This window comes from Anas acuta, chromosome Z (assembly GCF_963932015.1).
Source record: "Anas acuta chromosome Z, bAnaAcu1.1, whole genome shotgun sequence".
Lineage (NCBI taxonomy): Eukaryota > Metazoa > Chordata > Aves > Anseriformes > Anatidae > Anas > Anas acuta.
In genome coordinates, this window is record NC_089017.1 from 23,827,269 (window position 1) to 23,849,842 (window position 22,574).

Consider the following 22,574-nt stretch of genomic DNA (forward strand, 5'->3'; position numbering starts at 1 on the left):
GTTTTATTCCATGTCTACTGTGTCCATTTGAGGGCTGAGTCTCACTTGTCTATGCACATGGTAATGCAGAGCTTTTGAAATTTCAGAAAATAATTCAGAGTTAGCAGGATAATGCGGTATTTTCTCATTCTGAACAAAAGCAAAATTATATTATTCCTAAACTGAATTCAAATACATATCATTCTAAATTCTTCATAAAAACATTTCCCTTCAGCATTCCATCTCTCAAAGCTCAAGAGTGTTCTTAGCTCTTGACCTGCATGAAAAGGAAATTCCCTTTACTTAGTTAAAGATTCCCAGTAGAAATTAGTTGGTATCAGGATGTGCTACAGGAGAATTCTCCCTGATATTGCAAGTTCTCAGTGTAATGGTCAAGCGTTTAATATTATGAAGAATGCTCATAGGTAGGTGACTTGCTGATCAGAGGCAAATGACAGCCTTATGATGTATGCAAATGACTTAGCATTTTCTCAGTAGTATGGACTTCAGTTTATGAAGAAACTTAAGGAGAATTCTTATCACATTATATTTTATGTCTGTATATAGGAAGGCAGAGGAGGCACAGGACGCATATCTAAGGCAAAGTATACCAGTACTAGAAGTGTTATGCAAGGATTTTATGACCCTCTATCCCTTTCAGGAGAACAGTCAGAGAAGATTGTAAACTGACATCTTCCCTTCTCCTTATTTTGAAACTACATGGATACCATCTGAAATTTATTGGAATGACTCTTCAGAGATATCATGTAGGATTTTCTCCTCTTCCATGTTCTTTTTGCCTCGTTCTTTTATCTCTTTACCATCTTTATTCCAAATTAAAGTAGCACTTCTTTCATTAGTTATTCAAAAGGAAAGAGACTGATTTTCTTGGCACTTCTTCATCCAACTGTCTGTAGATGGTTGCCTTTAAAGGAAAGGTGTGTATCTTCCACCTGACCTCGTTCTTATTCATACTGTAATGACACTTCTTGTATTGATTTCTTCACTAGTTCAGCAGACCACTTGGTTCCTAAATAGTTTTGTCTTTTGCTGAGTGCATACCTGTGTATGCAAATCAGAATGCTGCATATCTTGTGGACTTGAGTATATAGTTACTAATGATAAGTCGTATTTCTAGAGTACAGAGTCAAGATTAGAAAAAAACTTTTGTGAAATTTATTTTCATGAAGTATATCACTGTCATGATGATTTAGTTGTCCTCTTGACTTACTCATTTTGTTAGTTATGGCTTGCATTTAGGCAATAAGAGCATGTTTTGCAATTCGTAGTATAGAAGAGAAAAAAGCAGTTAAAGCTACTAAACATCATGCAAGTCTGTTAAGGGTGCATGTTTGAAGCGTCAAACTTCTCCCATTATCTGTGTATATTAGTCCAGTTTGGAATGCATTGATTCCATGCACATAGTAGTTAAGTGGGAAGGGAGTTGTTTCCAACATACACCTGATGAGTGCAACTTGTAGGTGCCAAAAATGCCAACTGAAAGCAAAAATAGCAGGTGAATATCTTAACCGATACAAGACTTACCTTGCTGAGAAATAATTTTTGTTTTTTGGAACTGCATTCTGTTTTCACTATTTATCATAAAAGTAGATGTTCCACATGGTTGAAGGTCCACAAAGTTTATATAACTAAAGAAAAAATTCTTGTTTCCTTTCCAAACAACAATTCATGTAGGTGCTTATTTTTATTTTAATCAATGTAAACAATTTGAAAGAGAGAAAAGTGCTACTAGTCTTGTTTATCTTAAGTGAATGTCTCTGTTAAACTCCGACATGTTAATGACTAAAATTTGTCTGATTGCAGGCTCATTCTGGCATTTACTGTGCTTTTTCTCTTTAACAGAGCTGAACTCTATCGGGCCTCAGGGAAGTTTGAGCTACTTGATCGTATTCTACCAAAGTTACGAGCTACTAACCATCGAGTGCTTCTTTTCTGTCAAATGACATCACTCATGACCATTATGGAAGACTACTTCGCCTTTCGAAATTTCCTTTACCTGCGTCTCGATGGTAAGCTGAATGAAAACAGAGAATAAAGAAGTTAGGAGCTGGCATGCTTGATTAGTTTGGGTCATGAGACACCTGGGTTCTCTTCCTAGTATGCCAGTGGTGTAATGTAACTGTACAAAACTGCAAGCAGGTTCAAAAATGATTCAACAAATCCATGAAGGGAGTCTGCAAGGGTATTTGTCATGAAGATATGGCTACAGACCACTAAGCTACACTATACTAGAATTCTCCCTCTTACAGAGAAGATACTGAGCAGGGTGTTACTTTGCTTCTCTCAGTAGAACTGATCTTAAATATTTCTGTCTCCTTGTCTTTTTGACTGTTTTTTTCTTTGTTTGTTTGTTTGCTTGGTTTTCATCTGTTTAACCTGCAAGCCATTAGACTGAGGGATTGTTTTGAAGAATGCTTGGGTCTGTTCCTGGCATGCAGATTTGTGGAGATCTGCAGTCCAAGGTCCCAATCAGTTTTCACTGCCTAAATTGCCTGAAAATATTCTCATGATGAGAGGTGTTAATGCCAATGTTCTGGCTAGATTCCGGTGAAATTAGTTGATTGGTGCCTATTTAGAGTACCATTGTCGTTCTCCACAGGGTAGCAGAATTTGAATTTCAGGTAAAGTGGTACCTATAGATTTCTCTCTGAATTTCAGAGGAAGGTCAGCAGCCTCAATTATATCTCAACATGTGGATAAGCTTTATTACCTGTAAATGCAAAAAGGATTTAGAAACATAATGGAGGAATATCAAAAAGAAAATTCAAAAAGAATTTTCAAAAAAGAAAATATCAAAAAGAATTGCAAGTCCTGTCTGAAACTTTAACCTATTTGAAAGAAGTTTCAATTTTGGCCGTCTTCCATGTTTTTGGTCTCTGTCTCACACTGACCTTCTTAAACATTAATTACTTTTTACTTAATGTATTTATCTCACAAACTATAGTATTATACAGAACCAACAGCATTTATCAGAATTCCTTTTTTAATAGAAAAGGAATGATATAAGAAAAATATGAAAAACAGCATGAGTAAAATGAGAGTTTAAGGTCTTTTGACTGTTCTTGTTACAGCATTTTAAGTTGGCTCTTTGCTTTAGGCTTTACTTGGCAGAAAAATTATTGCTGGAAGTATTCTAGTCCTTTTCAAACATGACTAAGCATAAACTTAAAAAACTTATCTTCAAATGTAAATCAGGGTTATAAAACTAAACTTAAAAAACAAAAAACAAAAAACTAAAAATCAGGGTAATGAAACTAAGACACAAATGAACTCTCTTGGAACATCACAGAATGTCTTTGTCAAAACTGGCTGAAGTATATGGTAACATGCTAACAAAACCTTCATTGCATCTCTGACCTGAAGATGGTCTGATGCTTCCATTTAAGACAACTGAATTATAATACATTTAAAATGTTATATGTTACCATACATGATGTGTTTTAACATGGAGTCTTTCAAATGCTAGAACGTCAATAGCAATGCGCAGTTTCTTTTTCTAAGGTTTTGCAGGTAATTAATTAAATTGAATGAGATGAACACTTCTGTCATCTTTTCCAGTTTTATACCTTCCATACTGGAAACTAACATATATACGTAGATTCTATTTTCTTGGTGTTTTGTCACATAATGTGTTTTCTACCCGTCATGTACTTCTTAAAGAAATGGGTTTCTGTGGGCCAGCATTTCCGCTGTGTGACTGTAGTGGATTCTGCCATGATGGAGTTAACTTTCCTCATAACAGCCCATGTAGTGCTGTGTTTTTCATTTGTGGCTAGGCAGTGTTGATAACACACCAGCATTTTGGCTGCTGCTGAGGGGTGCTTGCACAGTGTCAAGGCTTTCTCTCCAAACTGCCCCTCCCACCCAGCAGGCTGGGGAGTGAGCAGGATATGGGGAGGGGACAGAGCCAGGACAGCTGACCCAAACTGACGAAAGGGATATTGTGCCATGTGACATAATGCTCAGCAATAAAAGCTGAGGGAAAGGAGACGGTTGCAGGGACATTTGTGGTTATGGTGTTAGTCTTCCCAAGCAACTGCTGTGTGTACTGAGTCCTGCTTTCCAGGAAGTGGCTGGACATCTGCTTGCTGATGGGAAGTAGTGATTAAATTCCTCTTTTTGCTTTGCTTCTGTGCGCGGCTCTTGCTTTCAGTAAACTGCCTTTATCTTAACCCATGACCTTTACCATCTTATTTTCTTTCTGTGTCATGTTGAGGAAGGGGATTAAGAGAGCAACTGGGTGGAGGTCTGAAAGTCAGCCAAGGTCAATCCCCCCTCAGTAACAGAAGACCTTCATCTTCTGTGTTACACATGTATTTATACCTGATTCAAGAAAGCAGACTCTCTTTGGTTTTCAGCTGTAGACAGAAGTTTAAGAAAATATAAAGCAACTGTTGGACCAGGCTGAGATGATTCATGTATAGTTTTGTCAAAACACATGAAAATTCATTAAGTTTCCAGATTTGCACAACTCTTGGTTTTTGCTTAGAATTTCGTCTAGGTTTTTACCATGATTGAATTTGTTTCTGTCTCTCCCTCACCCATGGTAAACCATTATGCTCAAGATACAACATATTAAGAATTTTCAATCGTTTCATATTAGTGATGACTCTTAAGGCAAACAGTGATATTTTCATAAGTCTCTGTATAAACAACTTTTAAAAATGCTTAGATGCTGTTGTGGCCAGAACATATTAATCAAAACTGCAGCTCTATTGTGGTTGTGTATAATATCTTCAATTGTAATTTATATGAATCATAAAAAGATGTAACAATGTTCAGTAACATTTTAAAATCCACTTTTGAAATGTCAAAAAAAACAACCAACCAAACAAAAAATGCTTAAATATTTAGCAGTCCCTCTCTCAGGTGTAATAGGTAGTCAATTGACCAAAACATCCATGGACAGTGTTTTATTCTGTACTATAGGAAATAAGCAGAGATGTCAAAGAGCAAGTGAGCTAAAATTTCACTTCAACATGTACCCTCAGGATCTGACATTGTGTTTAGATTATTTTAGTTCATGTTGTTGTTATAGAGTGTTTTTACTTCTTTTCAGGCACAACAAAATCAGAGGATCGAGCTGCTCTGTTGAAGAAATTTAATGAGCCTGGGTCACAATATTTCATCTTCTTGCTGAGTACAAGGGCTGGAGGGCTAGGCTTGAATCTCCAGGCTGCTGATACTGTTATAATCTTCGATAGTGACTGGAATCCTCATCAGGTTATTTTTATTTACTTATCTTCAAGCAATTTTCAAAGAATTTATGATGCTTCTTGGGTTGCTTCTTTAGCCTGCGTATATGTACTCTGAGGCAAACAGAATAGATCAAGGTACATCACAAAGTGCTACATTGTGATGAATTAGTAAGACAAACTCCTACAAGAAATACTTTTGTTTGAAGTAATTCTGTATCAATGTATATATTTTATCTGAGTCTGGGGGAATCCTCAGTTAGGGTTCTGTACCAGTAGTGTAGCTGTACTTGTTCTTTAACCCTTAGGGCATTAACAAGTATCTCCCAGTTTTGATTCTTCAGTAGGTTGCGCTATTTTAGTAAAGGTTGTACAGAGTGCTGCCTGTCTCAAGAAGTTAGTTAATGGCTACATGAATACACCAGTAGGGAGGGAGATGTGAGTACAGAGAGTGAATGTGAGTACTTCAGCTTAGTTTAAAAAAAAAAAAAAAAGAAAGGAAGAAAGAAAAGAAGATGGTCTTTGTTGCTTAGTGCCGTTTTTTTGTTTTTTTTTTTAAACAGGGTTTGAGAAGTTTGGAGCAATTACATTTAAAGGCTTCAAAAGTACCTCAGAAGGCACTTCATTCTTTGCATTTTTGGTTATCTCTAGGTCACTTCTGAAAACTTTTTTAATGCAGTGTCCTGTATATTTCAACAGTTACATAGCAATACGTCCTTGCAGCAAAAATTACAGAATGTTCTTTGTAGAATCTAGTGAACAGACTGCTTAACTACAAAATATATGCAGTTTCACTTCTCTTGTGGTTGGGAGTAAATTGTTGATTTTGATAAGCAGTATGCTAAAAGAGAGTACTTGTTTGCTTATTTTTTAAGCACTTAAACAACATATTTCCAGAAGTAAAACTTTCTATTTACTCACTTTACCTATGCTCCTGAAAATTAATTTACATAAATTAATTTTATAGGTTCATCTTGACTATTATAAAAACTTCAAATGTACCTTTAAATTCCAGCAGCCACATGTTGTGGGTTGTTAAGGGTATTGCAAGAGAACAGAGCTAACAAGAGTAGTAAGAGCAAGGTGCTGGAGTGAAATGGCAAACTCATTGTCTGGTTTCCTCTTTTTTTCTACTTCAAAGAATTTTTGTTTTATGAGGTAGCACAAAACTGTAGGTACCATTTTGAACGTAGGTACCGTACCTTCATTATCTGGTTGCTGAAACAAACACATTGAGAGTAGGTGCTCTTGGATTTCTTTTTTTCTCCAAAGAAAATAAAGAAGAAAAGAAAAAAAAATTTGAAATAGTAAAAGTAGTTCTTTACCAAACATTTACAGTGCGCTTTTTACTTCTGCCATCTCTGACTGCAATCACCTGAACAAAAACTAGTGGATTCATGGTGTTCTAAAAATAATTTAACATCGTTTTTAGGCTGTTTTAACACGAATATTCTAAGGTCAATATAAAAGCCTATTTTACAGATGGTTTTTAGTTAACATCTTTATGAATTACTAACTGCCTTTTGTTAGATAAATTTATATATGAATTTTATACAAACATACTTGTTTTCTTTTCCTGGAATCAAAAAATGTTTTACTTCAGAGTTCATTATGGCTTGGAAGGTCACAAACTTTGAGTAGAAGAGAAAAAATAGATACTTAAGCCCTTCTCAGTCACTGCACATGCTTTCAGGAAGTGTTTGGCTTACTGGATGTGCATTGTGTGGAGAAAGTGTATTTTTTTTTCCCGCTTTTTTTTTCTCCCTGTCTGGGTCTGAAGTAGTGTTGGGAAACAGAACAATCAGGAGTGAACTATGTGAATTATGGTGGATTGTGGTTTGAGTACTTCCTTTTTTATGTCAAAGGATAACTCAGCATTATAATGTCCTTTTAAGCAGAGAGTGATTTGAGTAGCACAATTATATTAATCATTCTCTGTGTTCTTTGCCTCATAGGATTTGCAGGCCCAAGATAGAGCTCATCGAATTGGTCAGCAGAATGAAGTTCGAGTCCTGCGACTGTGCACTGTGAACAGTGTGGAAGAGAAGATACTTGCTGCTGCAAAGTATAAGTTGAACGTGGATCAAAAAGTTATTCAGGCTGGAATGTTTGATCAGAAATCTTCAAGCCACGAAAGGAGGGCTTTTCTACAGGCTATACTGGAGCATGAAGAAGAAAATGAGGTAAAACGTAGTTAGAAATAATCGGTAAGAGGATGTTTCAGGGGAAGATTACTCTTTTCATCAATTTCAAAGATTTTTATCGCCTTCAAAATTAGAACTGTCAACATACTCCTATCATCCAGGCAAAGAAATAATGCTAGACTGTGTAGTGGAATTTTCAGACATACTGAATAACAAGGACTACCTAGTTTCAATCATGTAAGAGCCTGCTTGCCTCTGCTTTTCTATTTTGGGTCCTGGGTAAGATTTAAGATGTTCTTTGAGCTTAGAGCAAGCCAGCAACATAGAGCAACATAGCTGTTTCTTTCTGGTGCTATATCCAAACTGGAATTCTAGTTATGACTTTCTCTTCAGGAAACAATTAGTTGTCTCAAAACAGCTATTAAGTTCTTCTTTATAATAGTGGGAACTGAGATTGTAGAAACACTAATCGTTTATCCCATTGTGTTCTTCTTTGGAATTGGGATTGTGGAATGGTAAGCCCCTTCTTTTGCCTGTCACTGCAGATAGTTCTCTTGCTGTGAACAGTGTTCATAATTTGGATCAGCACTGCATTTGGGATAGATAGTATAAATGTATTAAGTTATCCTGAAGACACACACAAAATGTCCCATGCTGCAATGATTTTTCCTGCCTCAAAAAACAAAACAAAACAAAAAAAAAAACACCAACCTCTGTTGGTTAAAGACTGCAGAGATTCCTTGCCTTAATTTTGCCTCTCAGTATGGCTCATACCATCTGAACATGGTACACAGGGAAAGAAAACAAGATTCTATAGTCTGTTTCACAGTCATCTTTCATTTTGTGATGTCAGTTTTCAAAGACCAAAGGGTTTACTTCTTCAATAATTAAACCTTTTGTATAAACTCCTTTTTATGTTGTGCACAGATAAAAACCTAGTACATCAATAAGGAAAGTGTTTGCTATTTTGTACCTGTTCTGGTATTTTTCATAAGGCTTGTCTGTTTCATAAGTAATGACTATTTATGTGTGAATGCATAAATGGTATGATGTATGTGTACTATTTCTGACTAAATGAAACCTTACTTCTCATACATATAGCCATCACCATCTGTATGAATGTATAAATTTTGAAACCGGTAGAAATCTTTTGGCAATCCTGTAGATTTGTTTTCAAAATTGAGATCTTTCTGTTGTATTTTCATGTAGAAAATTCCATAGAAAATACTTATTTTTAAAATGTTTCAGAAGCTCAGGACTGCAGTTCAGGCCTACTGGGCACACCTTATTTGATGGATGACTTTAAAGCTGTTTACTTTTTGTGCATTTTTCAAATATATTTGGGAGGACATGCACAGATTTAAACAATGTTTGCTTTCTATAACCTGGTATCAGTCTTTAAAGCACAAAGTGGTGTTATAGTTTGACTCCTAAAATTATATTTATTTTCATTTTTAAAATAACTTCAGTAACGTTTAATTGCTCAGAGTATATTTGGACAGTTTCTATCTCTCCTTGTGCTTGTTAAGCATAGTCATACTTAGTAACGGGAAATTTAAAAAAATCTATTTTTCCCTGTCTGGTGCTTAGGAAACATCTGAAAGGGAATATATTTGCAAAATTGAATCAATTCTGAAAAGGACTGAGGCGTAACTTACCTAGAAACACACTTTTTGTTTGTGTTGTGTGTCCCACATACTGCAGTTTCTTGTGATGACCACATCTCCAGTATAATGAAGGCAGAGACATTACCAGGCTATATATAAATTGCTTTGGAGTTGCTCAATTCCAATAAATTAAATAATAAAATTCTAGTTGATAACGTGTTTCTTCAGAAAACCAGAATTAGCATAGACGAGGATGTTGGAACCCACCAAACTGAATTCTAAATGCAGAGTGACAGACAACCATTTTTGAGACTGCTTTGTATGCTTTACTGATTTACACTTCAGTATTTGAAATTAGCAAGGTATGCTCATTTACAAAAATAGGTTCACATAAAATCCTAGAGGACTGATCTTCTAACAGTTCATCTGATAATTTTATTAAAATGTACTGACTTACAAGAAATAAACTGTACATGGAGTGCTCTTTTTAGTTGTCTAAAAATCTAGAAAACAATTCCATGGTCTTGATCATATTAATTAGCTGATTCTAATTACTTGCCTAAACTGTTTCTTTCAAACTTTAATAAGTTCTCTTTTTTCTTCTTTATATATATGACATTATTGCAATTATTTTGTAATAACAGTTTAAAAGATCCATTACCCATATACATAAAATCAGGCATATAGATTAGTAATATAACCAAATACTTCTGACTCTAGCTTAACATTGTTATCCTTCATGTTGGGCTGTTAAACAAATTGTGTAGCAAGATAGGTTTGAAAAACATCAATTTTGTTTGAAAAGAATTACTGCCTAGGCAATTAGAGATTAACTGTTCTAACATACAATTGCTTAAAATACCGTGGATAATAATTTTAGCTGGTCTGTCATCCATATACTCTAAGAACACAGGTTCTAAACATGTTTTTATATACTATTTTTCATTAATCTATTTTCTTTTAAGTATGTTTTCTGTTGCTGAAAATGTATAGAATTTCACTGTCCAGGCTGCTTAGAAGTATTTGGCAATAGTTTTGAAACAATTACATTGTCATTAGAAAATGTTACAGCTCAGGGTTTTGCTTTTTTCTCTTCATACAAGCCTTTGAAAAGATTCCATATGGACTGTAGCCATAATGAAGATGTTGTCTATGAAAATGTTCTATTGGAACAGTTCTGATACTTTCATAGGTGAAAGTAATAAGTAATGGGATGGTTAAAACAATTCATTTCCTTACCATTATTACGATTGTATTTTCATATGCATGGGACACACTGTAGATTAGACGAGTAATGTAGTATCAGTCACTTGATACTAGTTTTGTGGCTTCATGAACTTACTGAAAAGCCTATTGAAAGGCTTTTTTAGTTTGTAATTATTTTCATCATCCTTTCAAAATCCTGATCTGCCTTCATAACTGTTCCGTTTTCTATTTCTGTATAGTTCTGACTGTAGAGAAAAATACAATAAAATTAAACTGTAGAAAAGACTTCAGACATCATCAAGTAATTAAAATTCAGTAAATGTGCATATACACACATGCATAGAGCTGCACTAGTTCAGATGACAAAGACTTCAAGCTGTTTCTTACACTCTTTTGAAGGACTTTTGGTGATTTGTTATAGATTATGCCATTTTCTTAGGCACAGGATGCTTTTATTTAACTTTTGAAATTTCCTGTATTCCCATACACCTCTTCTTCCTGTTTCCTGTCGTACACAGACATACATTCTGTATATATTCTGAGGTATATATACACTTACAAAATACATGTGTGAGTTTTAAAAAAGGAACAGCTTTCTTCCAGATGTTTTATGTTTGAAACATGAAAAAAATCCCCAAAGGTTAAGTTGTAGTAGCAACTCTGTCTTACATGTTATTAATTTAAAAAAAAAAAAAAAGCACAATGAAAAGAAAAACAAAAACAGAAACAAAACAATATCCTCAGAATAGTAGAATAGGTCTTTAAAGCTTTGGCAAAGTAAAATTTCTCTATGAGCAGAGACTATGCAAAACTTTGCCCAAACACTGAAACATTTGAGGGAGTAAGAGGGATTGAATGTGCACCACCCTGCATTGATCAATCATTGCTTCTTCACTGCAACATCATATGAGATAAATTTTGAGTGTCAAATCAGTGAGATTGACAAGAAAAAGTAAATCTTACCAGTCAAAAATTATGAATTTCGAAAGAACTTTGACCCGCAAATATGGACCAGTACATCTAATAAAGAGATTGCTTAGTGACTGGCCAGTTACATATTTCAATGCTAAGCGAGCTTTAAACTTGCATTCCGAAGCTTTTCACTCAGGTATGAAGAGCACCATGTTCTGCTTGTTCTTGCTTTTTAGTTCTTCTAAATGCAGCATCAAATTCCCCTAACTTTTCTTTTTTCTTTGCTCTCCTGTTTACTCTTTTTTCCACTTATAGCGTAACTAAATATAAAAAAAGAGATCATTTCTGTGTATTTAGAAAGATACATTTGAATAATTTGAATGCGTGACATGATTAGAAGGAAAAATTCATGGATAATTTTTTTTGTTGGCAATGGTGTTCATAAATCCATTTGGTAATGTAATTCATTTAGTAATGGAAGGATACAGGCTCTTCAGGAAAGGACAGGCAGGGGATTTGAGGAAGTGATGTCTCTATATGGTATTGACCAACAGGAGTGCCTGGAGCTTTGCCTGGGGATGGATGAGGAGCTGGATGAGAGTTTATGGGTTAAGATTAAACTGAGGGCAGGGACGGGTGACGTTATAATATGGGGGTCTGCTACAGGCTACCTGATCGTGAAGACCGAGCTGATAATGGCTCTTTAAAGACTGGAGAAGTCTCACATTCACAAGCCCTGGTCCTGGTCCTCATGGGGACCTCGAACCACTGCAATATCTGCTGGAGGGACAACACAGCAGAGCATAAGCAATCCAGGATGTTCCTGGAGTGCATTGATGATGACTTCCTTCTCCATGTGACAGAGGAAACAAAAAGAAGAGGAGTTAAGCTGGACTTCATTCTCACCGATAAGGAGGGGCTTACAGGGATTGTGAAGCTCAAGGGCAGCCTTGGCTGAAGTGACCATGAAATAGTAGAGTTCAAGATCCTTAGGACACCAAGGGGGGACACATTGCAAGCTCACAACCCTGAACTTCAGGAGAGCTGACTTCGGCTTCTTCAAGGATGTGCTTGGTAAAGTACCATGGAATAAAACTCTGGAGGGAAGAGGGACCTAAGAAAGCTGGCTAAGGATGACCTGCTCCAAGCTCAAGATCAATGCATAGCAGCAAATGGGAAGTCAGGCAAAAATTCCAGGAGGCCTTCGTGGATGAACAAGGAACTTCCTGACCAAACATAAAAAGGAAACCTGAAGAGGGTGGAAACAAGGACAGGTAACCGAGGAGGCATTCAGATAAATTGTCTGATCAGCCAGGGATCAAGTTAAGAAAGCTGTAGCCTAGAGAATTGAATCTGGCTGGGGAAGTCGAGGGGAACAAGAAGGGCTTCTGTAAGTGTATCGGTGATGAAAGTAAGACTCAGGAAATTGTGGGCCCTCTCCTGAATGAAACGGGAGACCTGATTACCTGGGATACAGAGAAGGCTGAGGTATTCTTTGAATTTCTTTGCTTCGGTCTTCACTGGCAAGTGTTCTAGGCATGCGTCTTGTATCACAGAAGATAAAGGCAGTGCCTGGGAGAATGAAGAACCGCCCACTGTAGGAGAGGATCAGGTGTGAGATCATTTAAGCAACCTAGAGGTGCACAAGTCCATGAGGCCTGATGAGATGTATCAAAGGGTCCTGAGGGAACTGACAGATGAATTTGCTAAGACGTTATCCGTCAAAATATTTACTAATCCACTATCCATTAAAATATTTGAGAAGTCTTGGCGGTCTGGCAAAGATCTCAGTGACTGGAAAAGGTGAAATGTAAGTCCAGTTTTTAAAAAGGGAAAAAAAACCTGGAGAACTATAGGCCACTCAGTCTCACCTATGGACCCAGCAAGATCATGGAGTAGATCTTCCTGGAAACTGGTGACCGCCAGTATGGCTTCACAAAAGCAAATCATGCTTAACAAGTTTGGTGGCCTTCTACAATGGGGTTACAGCATCAGTGCATAAATTAACTAGCATTAACTACCTGTCTTGTGCAAAATATTTCATGCTGTTGTGGTATCCTTGTCTTCAAGTTGGAGAGACATGGATTTGATGGATGGACCACTTGGTGGATAAGGAATTATCTGGATGGTCGCACTCAAAGAGTTTCAGTCAAGGGCTTGATATCTAGGTGGAAAACAGTGATGCGTGGTTTTCCTCAGGAATATTGAGACTGGCCCTGTCAAACATCATTGGTGACATGGACAAGTGCACCCTTAGCAGTTTTGCACACCAAGCTCTGTGGTGTGGTCAACTTGCTGGAGGGAAGGGATGCCAACCAGAGGGATCTGGACAGGCATGAGAGATGGGCCTGTGTGAAAAATGTGCAGTCAGTAAGGCTGATGCAAGGTCCTGCACCTGGGTTGGGACAATCTCAAACATGAAACAGGCTGGAGAATGAGAAGATGGAGAGCAGCTCATGTTAGGCTTTTCGTCCACCAATCCACCATTTCGTAGCCCAGAAAGCCAACCATAACCAAAATAAGCATAACTGGCGGGTTGAGGGAGGTGATTCTCCTCATCATCTCTGCTGTCATGAGACCCTTCCTTGGAGTACCGTGTTCTGCTGTGGGACCTGCAGCACAAGAAAGACATAGACCTGCTAGAGTGGATCACAATCACAGGACCAGAACAATTCTCCTATGAAGCCAGGCTTAGCAAGTTGGGGTTGTTTAGCACAGAGGAAAGAAGGCTCCAGAGAGACCTTATAGCAGCCTTCCATTATCAAAGGAGACCTACAGGAAAGCTGGGAAGGGACTCTTTGTCGAGAAGCGTAGTGACAAGATAAGGAGTAGTGGCTTTAAACTAAGAGAGGGTAGATTTAGATTGTATATTACGAAGAAATTCTTCACCTTGAGGGTGGTGAGGCACTGGAACAGTTTGCCCAGAGAAGTTGTGGATGCCCCATCCCTTAGGGCAAGGCCAGGCTGGATGGGGTTTGAGCAACCTGGTCTGGTGGGAGGTGTCCCTGCCCATGGCAGGGGTTTGGAACTGAGTGATCTTTAAGGTTCCTTCCAACCCAGACCATTCTGTGATACCTACCTAGTTGGCAACATGATTATTTGGACTAACAACACATGATGCAGTTGGTGCTATTACAGTTTTTGCAATGGGATCCCTTTTGTGTGCCTTTTTTTTTTTTTAAAGTCACGAGTTACTCCATTTAAGGTGAAAGGAAGCATGTGAAACTTTCATGGGGTAACTTTCTTCACTGATCATAAAAGATGCAGAAGAGATATGTAGATTTTTTTTCTGTGAAGGAGCATTTGACTAGGAGTGAGAACTGTCTTGCTTTTCTAGTTTCTTATTTCATGATTAAATTATATGCACCTTAAGTTACAAAAGTGGTAGAAATTGCTTTAATAAAAATTGTACTCTTTTCTGAGGTGAAGATGTCTTACCACTGGTGGGAAAATTGGAGGTGTGGGTATAGACACAGGCTTTCTGTTGTTTATTTTGGGGAAAGAAAGAATGCTACACAATTTTAGGCTTTATTAGCAGCATTCTATACTCCCATTTCACTAAATAATGAACATAAATTTTCATTAAAAATGGTGTGTCTGCAGCATACTGTAACATACGGTCAATAAGCCCTATGATGGAACTAGTCTGTAGCTTGTATTAACCTGTTGTCAAGTTTGAAATGTGTTTGCAAAATAATTTCAAGAGGGAAAATAAACGTTCTGGAGCCTGGTTGTAATAGCTATTTAACTTAGTTGAATTCTAGACTTCTGATTTGTTTTTCCAAGGAATGTTTCTACTTTTATAAAATAATTATTTTTGTCTGAAGACAGAGGTTAGCATCTCACTTCGTAAGCAGCTGATGATCAAGAGCCAGAGGGATTCAGCAATCTTTTTTTTTCCCCCAATCCAGTGACAGGGTGTTGTTGTTTTTTTTTTTTTTTTTTTTAATTTAGGACCGTTTTCAGTCTCCTTGCTTTGACAGCAAAGACCTCATTGTACAGAACAGTACTTCTGAGGCAGTACTGTAGAACAGCAGAACAGAAGTGCATATATTTTAACTGAAGCACTAGCTGTGCTTCTGACCCAGGAAAACCACAAACCAAAATTTCCTGGTTACATGTTTGCTCATTTCCTCATTCTCAATTTATGAAAGTAGTAATAAGTCCCAATTGTCTCTTATGATGTCTATTTTGCATTACTTTTGAATTGCTGAACGTGTTAAAAGTTTTAGTTTTGTTCTTAGTGTTTCATATGCCTCCTGACAGAAGGAGGGAGGCTCAGTATGATGCTGACATGATGCAGACTGCTGCTTCATGTTGAACATGAAAGCTTCTTTCCTAATGCCTTTATCCATCTGTGTGACCAGGAGGAAGATGAGGTTCCTGACGATGAGACTCTGAATCAGATGATTGCTCGACGTGAGGAGGAATTCGATCTCTTCATGGTAAGAATGATACGATCATAAGTAGAATATCTTTTCTAGCGTTTTTAGCAAAGGTTTTAACTTTTTATCATTTCAGTGTTGGAAAACCTCGTTAGAGGAATAGTTTTATTTACTTGAATTGTTTATCTGAGGAAAGAAGAACAATCTACTTAAATGCAGATTTCCTCACAAGACAGACTTCAGAGATCCTTGCAGACAGTAGTGGAACAATGCCAGTCTGCTGGAGGAAGATTTTGGCATGACATAAGACAGTTTAAAATTGAAAGTCACTGTTTGGCTTAGTAGTTCTACAACATGCTTTTATTTTTTAGACATTTCTTCTCTCTTTTTTGCTATGATATTGGCAAAGACAACTACAGAAACTGAGCAAGATAGTAAATTAGTAGACTGATAGTGCTGGTCTCTGTGAGTTAGCTGGGGTTTGCTGTGGTTTTGTCAAGGGCTGTTAGCTTCATCCCTTCTGCAATAGAACCGTTGAAAAATTACCGAAGTAGAGCTAGTGACAGCGATTCAAATGTGGGGAACTCACTTTATGTTAGCACTTCCCTTCTTGTTAGTGCTATTAGAACATTAATGGAGTAATTGTTAAAATGTCAGAGTAGAAATGGCCATCACATTTTAGCATCTGTTTAATGTGTTGGTTGCTGGTGGATTGGTGACTTCAAGAGTCACCTGCACAGCAGCAGAAAAAATACTTAAAATATTTAAGTAGAGGAGAAAGTACCATCCCCTCTCATTCTACGTAAGCTTCTTTCATTCTACGTAGCTGAGGCAGGGGAAATTTAGGCTTGACATCAGGAGGGGGTTCTTCACAGAGAGGGTGGTTGCACACTGGAACAGGCTCCCCAGGGAAGTGGTCACTGCACCGAGCCTGTCTGAATTTAAGAAGAGATTGGACTGTGCACTTAGTCACATGGTCTGAACTTTTGGGTAGACCTGTGCGGTGTCAAGAGTTGGACTTGATGATCCTTAAGGGTCCCTTCCAACTCAGGATATTCTATGATTCTATGATTCTATGATTCTTTTTCTGCAAGATTGAACAACACAGACGTGTGTGAATGAAAGTGTATCAGGAGGTGGTATCTACTGAAACACCATTAATAGGACCACAACTTTTTAATTTCTTGGTGACTGCTCAAGTATTCATCTGTAAAACGTGGCTGTAACATAAGTGTTCAGGGGCCATGCTTATATAAGTAACTGTTCTTCAAGGGCACAATTGATAAAGGCCATATTCTCCCACATGGCTGTGCGTGCATTTTATCATCGCAGTATTTAATGTTATCTTAGAAGAACTGAAATCCCTGAAGATAAGCTGCATGGAAAAGGAGTGCTTAAAGACACTCGTCTTTTTACATGACAAAACTCAAAAAGACTAATCTGGTTGACGTCCTTTATGTTCTCCATCACAGCTTGTTTGTACGTGTACCATAGGACTCTTGCTCCTACTGTAGCTGTCCTCACTAGCTGAATGTACATGGTGCATAACGATCAATGTGAGCTTGTTGTATCAGTGTATCAGAAATCCAGGCAATAAAGAGGTAGCCTGAGTTGTGTGAAAACAGATCTACTGCTGGAAATGCTTTCTTAGTGCTTTCTCTTCAGATCCAGAAGGAAAGAACTAATCCTTGAAGAGAAGTAGCTGATTAATTTATGGCTGTTTTCCAGAAATTTCTGTGACTCTATCCTTTTGGATTTCATTCAAAAGTTATTTACAGCCATTCAAGCAAACAGTTGAGGGACCTAGACTAAAGACAGTTTTATCACTGCATGTGCTTAAATTATGTTTATCATATTAATCTATAGGAAAGGTTTTAAAGGAGAGTAAAGAACTGGTAGTAGGTAATAAAAATTTGAAGATGCAAAGTTAATGTGCTTTGAAAGTCAGGGATTTGAAAATATTGAACATAGAAACAAAAGTTAAATGTTAATGGCTAAGAAATATATTAATTGTTAATAAAAAATTTGTTTCCAATTTATTAGAAAAAGTCTGTTCAATTATAAAAGGAAAGTCTGAAAAACAAGTTTGGCAGCCAAGGTTGTTCGTGTTCTTTTTATCAATATTTTAGGTCGTACATAGAGCATAAAGATAGGTTTGTATTTTCCTTATCTTAGTGTTACCCAGGCAGCCTCATTCCCTCTGTTGATGTTGTGCAGATGTAATCAGAATTCAGCCAGCTGTGGTATCCAGGAAAAAAGTTTTGGTTTGTTTATTGAACTAGGCTTAGAGGTGCAAAAGCATGTGTTTTCCTTATATAAATTAAATATGTTTATCTGAAGTAACCAGTTCCAAAACAATAGGTGAGAGAGCAGGTTGATTTCTCAAGAAGCTGAGAAACCTCTTTTATGTTGTCACTTCTTAGGTTAAAAGTATTCTTTGACATAGATCCTTAGAAGTACTTGTAGAGTTCACCATGTATTTTTAGCTATGTACACAGAAAAAGGATGTGTACAAATTGATTTTTTTTTTTCCCATACCTTTTGGTGGCTCCACATGCGTAGGTAAAAACTCTAGATAGCCTCAGACCTCACTGTTGTCCTGCTTCTTGCATTCAATGCAAATTACAACATTTCTGCTTTTTCATCACGTAGTAAAAAGTGTAGGCAAAATTCAGAGGCAGAAGTCAGTGTTTCAATGTGACCTGTACAACTCTTGTCTTTTCTTAATAGTATGCTTCAGCAAGGGTTACTATTCCTGGCAAAATTCATAAATGGGAACAAAAACTTTAAGTTACCTTTGTCTAAAGATTCTTTATGTAAAAACTTTCAATAAAGTGAAATTATAGGCCTCTCAGAAAAATGGGTGCTAATACAATAGTTGTGCTGATAGAATTTAACTCCTAGAATTCAAAACAGCAATACAGCAGTAGTTGTCTGTATGAATTGGTGTTTTTAAATTGAGTACCTTGGGGTTTTATTTTAATGAATCCTGTATAACTCTTCAAAAGGCGTATTTGAAAAGGATATACCTATTATCTGATTTGGACTGTGTAAGTAATCTAAATGAGATTCACAGGAGCATATAGTCTGTAGATAGAGATAAATGCTTTCCTGGGAGTACTATAAACCACCTCACTGAGTCCACAGTAGTTCATTGGAATGGATTCTGAGTATCCATATCTATTTTATGAGGTAATTGCTCACCATACTTGAAATGAATTTGCGATTATTTCATTTTCAGCTTAAAGTCTAAGCACAACATTATACTTCTAATATTCTTAACACTTCAATCTTACGTAATATTTTTGTATGTGATTTGATTTTTTGCCTAATACAGCAGAAGTAAAAATTCTCTGTTTGAGTTAGTTGGCTTTCTGGCACTAAGTAGGCAGTCTTTTCTCTGAGTTTCTTAATTCTTTCTCAATTCTTTTTTTTCTAATAACACCTGTTAAATTTATGTCCTCTGATATTCAGATTCACCAAACTAGTGTGTTGTCAGTTACTTTTCTTAGTTAAGTAATAAAAACACCTTGTGGGGATGTTAAAAAGAATGAATAGTATTCACAGATCACGTTTATGAATACAAAGAAACCACAAAACTTGTGTGGAAAACGAGTTTTTTTTAATTAACAGCTTCTTTGTGTTCTTGTAATCTACTTTGTTTTGCTCTGCACTTAGTTCAGATTAAGCTAGCTATGGAGTAGTGAACTTGACTGAAAATCAACTGTCAAGTGTAGCTACTTCTTTGTATAGTTGCATTTTAGAAGTATTGGGCTGATGGAAGGGAAGTACCTGTGAGGGATTTGGTTTAAAGTTCCAGCTATTTTTAGATAGCTGGGAATTCCATTGGTTCATTTAATAGTTGCCCTTATAAATGTTATATCCTTTCCCAACTGCCATTATAGCGTATGGACATGGATCGTCGTAGAGAGGATGCCAGAAACCCCAAGCGCAAGCCTCGCTTGATGGAGGAGGATGAATTGCCATCCTGGATTATTAAGGATGATGCTGAAGTTGAAAGGCTCACGTGTGAAGAAGAGGAAGAAAAAATATTTGGAAGAGGATCCCGTCAACGCAGGGATGTGGACTACAGTGATGCTCTCACAGAGAAACAGTGGCTGCGGGTAGGGTAACCCCTTTGTTTTATTTTATTTATTTATTTATTGTTGTCTTTTGCAGTTGAAGTTTATTTGTTTTCTTATGTTTTTATTGAAGATTGCACAGTTGCACAAGCGACAGCACAATGTAATAGTTAAGACCCACATATGACTGTTATTCAGCATTTGCAACTATGTTCAAGGCATTAATAACTTCTAAGCTGTTTTGATGAAAATTAAGTCAATGTTACTAAACATTGAATCAGAACAGTGATAACTTTCTACTGCAACTATTCTGTTGCCATGAATCTTACATTTTTTCTGTCTTTCGGTACTTCAGTAAATGTTGTCTTTAATATACGTTCTTTTGCAGTGGAGAAGAGTGGTAATCAGTGTATATTGAAGTTTCCTGTGCTGTAGAAGCTATATTTTAAAAAAAAAACTTTTTTTAGTATCTGAATCTTAATCTTGCTAAGAATTTGGAAGCTCTCACAGAAATGTTCTTCCTCTCTTGGTCGTTCATTTCCAAATCCTGAGCTTTTTTTGGCTCCACTAAGGTCAAAAATCGGGATAAATGATATGTTACTTGAATTTAAGACCTAAAAGTAAAGATTCCATGATTTTTTTTGCACTTGAGAATTTTTGCATTTTTCTGCAAAATACATGTTTATTGAATTCCAATACACATGCCTTTTCAGAGTGGTAGTAAGGAGTTGAAGGAAATATTTTCAAAAACAGCAAATTCAGTAATGCTTTTATTTCTAAAATGTATTAGTAAAGTTACTGTATGTGCAAAGCTCATCTACGTGGTTTGGCATAGTATATTTTGTTGTAAAATAATTACCCTTGGTACCAACATGAATATAGTTTTTGTGTATGAAGAAGGGTAGAAATCTAGCATACTTTAGTTACAAAAGTTATTGTGAGAGTGCATTGTGAGATGCTGTGCTAAGAGCTGGTCCAGATTCAGCTGCTGGGTGTGAAGTTTACGTGAGCAAAGTTTTGAATTACACGTCAGCAGAAAACGATGAAACTAGATGAGTTTTCAAGTAGTCATCGGTGAAGCAAGACCTAGAAACGTGAACTCCCCTCTGGATTCTTCAATATTTACCCTTTCCTACAGTGGAAGTGTTCACAGTATAGTACATACGTGTGTGTGTGTGTATGTATATAAATATATATATATATATGCACTCTGTCATTTTAACTGGTTATTTTCAGTGACAGAATACTCTGGCTGTGGCACAGAGTGTTTATAGAATACTCTGTATTCTATAGTATTTATAGAATACTCATAGAATTTAGCTTGGACTTCTCTGCTTTACACCTTGGTTTGCTTCTAAAGTTCACCTTCATTTCTTTACTGTTGAAAAATATCAGCCCTCTACAAGTCATCTAATCCATCCTTGTACTCGGGCAGATTCAGCCTATTCTATGTCATTTATAATAGAAGTTCATTGGTCTGTTCTCCAAAGCCTTCTCTAACAGTCAATTTAAAACTCTACAGAGAAATATATTTAACTGTTAGATTTCCTTAATATTTTTAAAAATTTTCTTGTTAGATTTTAAACTGATTAGTACTTGTTCTGATAACTGAGGTCATGCTAAAGTCAAGGTGGCATGCAGACTATCAATTTTTCAACATGGCGTGTAACTCTGTTTAAAAAAAAAATCCTTCCTTCTCCACTGAGTTGTTAAATCTGTTTTCAAATTAGCTAAGTAAACGCTAAGTCAGATACATTTTGCATTGTGGACACTACTGTGACTGTTGTGTATGTGTTTTAACTTAACTCCTTTTCAGGTAACATCTCTACATTTGAGAGTATTGAAACAAATGCAGTTGTAGGAACTACTAATATTTTTCAAACTTTTTATTCAAATGAACCAGATTTTTAGTGTTAACAATCTTATGAAGGTTAAGAATAAAAAATCCCCCATTGTGTGGATACTGAAAATCTTAAATCAATTTTCCTGAGTTTTTGCATCTGGCTTTCGTTGTGTGTGTGTGTGTGTAAAACAGTTCTTTGTTAACAAACATTGTCTTCCCACCACCAACACTTCTTTAAGAAATGATTTATTTTTTTACTTTTTCTGAAGTAACAGCTCAGGAGAGCTGAGGAAAAAGATAAGAGTAATCTTGTAAAACATTTTCAAGCAAGTCTTTAAATAAGTAAAACTACCATAGATGGTTAATAAGCTAATTTAAAAAATCTGTTAATTTGTACATTGTGCCTTTGCCCCTGTAATTTTTAAGTAAAAAGAGAATTATGCATATTGTATGGACAATTTGAATTAGTCATTCCCCGAGAAATGCAGTGAACTACTCATATGAGTAAAACTCGAAGAAGAAAAAATAAAAGAGCTAATAAATTCAAATTAAAGAATAGTACTTTAATTCGTAACACACTCTTTTACCTATGAATCATGCCACTCTGCAGGTACTGGATAATTCTGCCTTTATTGCAATGTTACAGAAAAACAGGACTTGTTTATTAGCAGCAAGGGTTGTCCCTTATTTTTTCTTATGCTGTAGCTGCTCTTAATAGCTTTATAGCTCTCCTCTAATGGGCCTTTGCAGAACAAAACTTTGCATTTCTGACTAATAAGTCAGTTTGTTAATATCAATATCCAGCACTTGAGCTATCTCTCTGTTTTTATCTTTATTGGCAGGTTGACTTCATCTCTTCTTTTCTAAGGGGTTTTGCCTCAATCAGCAGCCACACTATACTGTAGAGACCAGGTACCTGCTGCTTCTCAGCTAGACCCTGATCCCTCTACTGATACAGCAAGCACTGAAGAGTCTAGTTAGGGTCCCACCTATGTAAGTGTAGGCTTCATAGCAGATCCGTAAAGGAAAGATAACACGTCAAGGCCAATATGCACACAAGCATACTATCAAAAATGTCAGCTCTATCCTTGCTGGGAAGTCAAGTACCTGATTTGGGAAGCAGGAGACAAAATGATTACATAAGCCATAAATATGAGCATACACAGTATATGGTGAGACTGTGCTGCTGCCCTGAACAAC

General features: G+C 36.6%; 1 protein-coding gene across 7 annotated transcripts in view; it reads left to right on the forward strand.

Moving 5' to 3' along the window:
* Window positions 1-22,574, forward strand: part of SMARCA2 (SWI/SNF related BAF chromatin remodeling complex subunit ATPase 2) — a 120,378-nt gene that overhangs the window by 65,847 nt on the left and 31,957 nt on the right. For all 7 annotated transcript variants that reach the window (XM_068667787.1, XM_068667789.1, XM_068667790.1 and 4 more), the window contains 5 exons: window positions 1,843-2,009; window positions 5,060-5,223; window positions 7,151-7,378; window positions 15,432-15,509; window positions 19,355-19,573. In XM_068667787.1, the coding sequence (XP_068523888.1) occupies window positions 1,843-2,009; window positions 5,060-5,223; window positions 7,151-7,378; window positions 15,432-15,509; window positions 19,355-19,573 (856 nt within the window). The remainder of the gene's footprint in view (window positions 1-1,842; window positions 2,010-5,059; window positions 5,224-7,150; window positions 7,379-15,431; window positions 15,510-19,354; window positions 19,574-22,574) is intronic.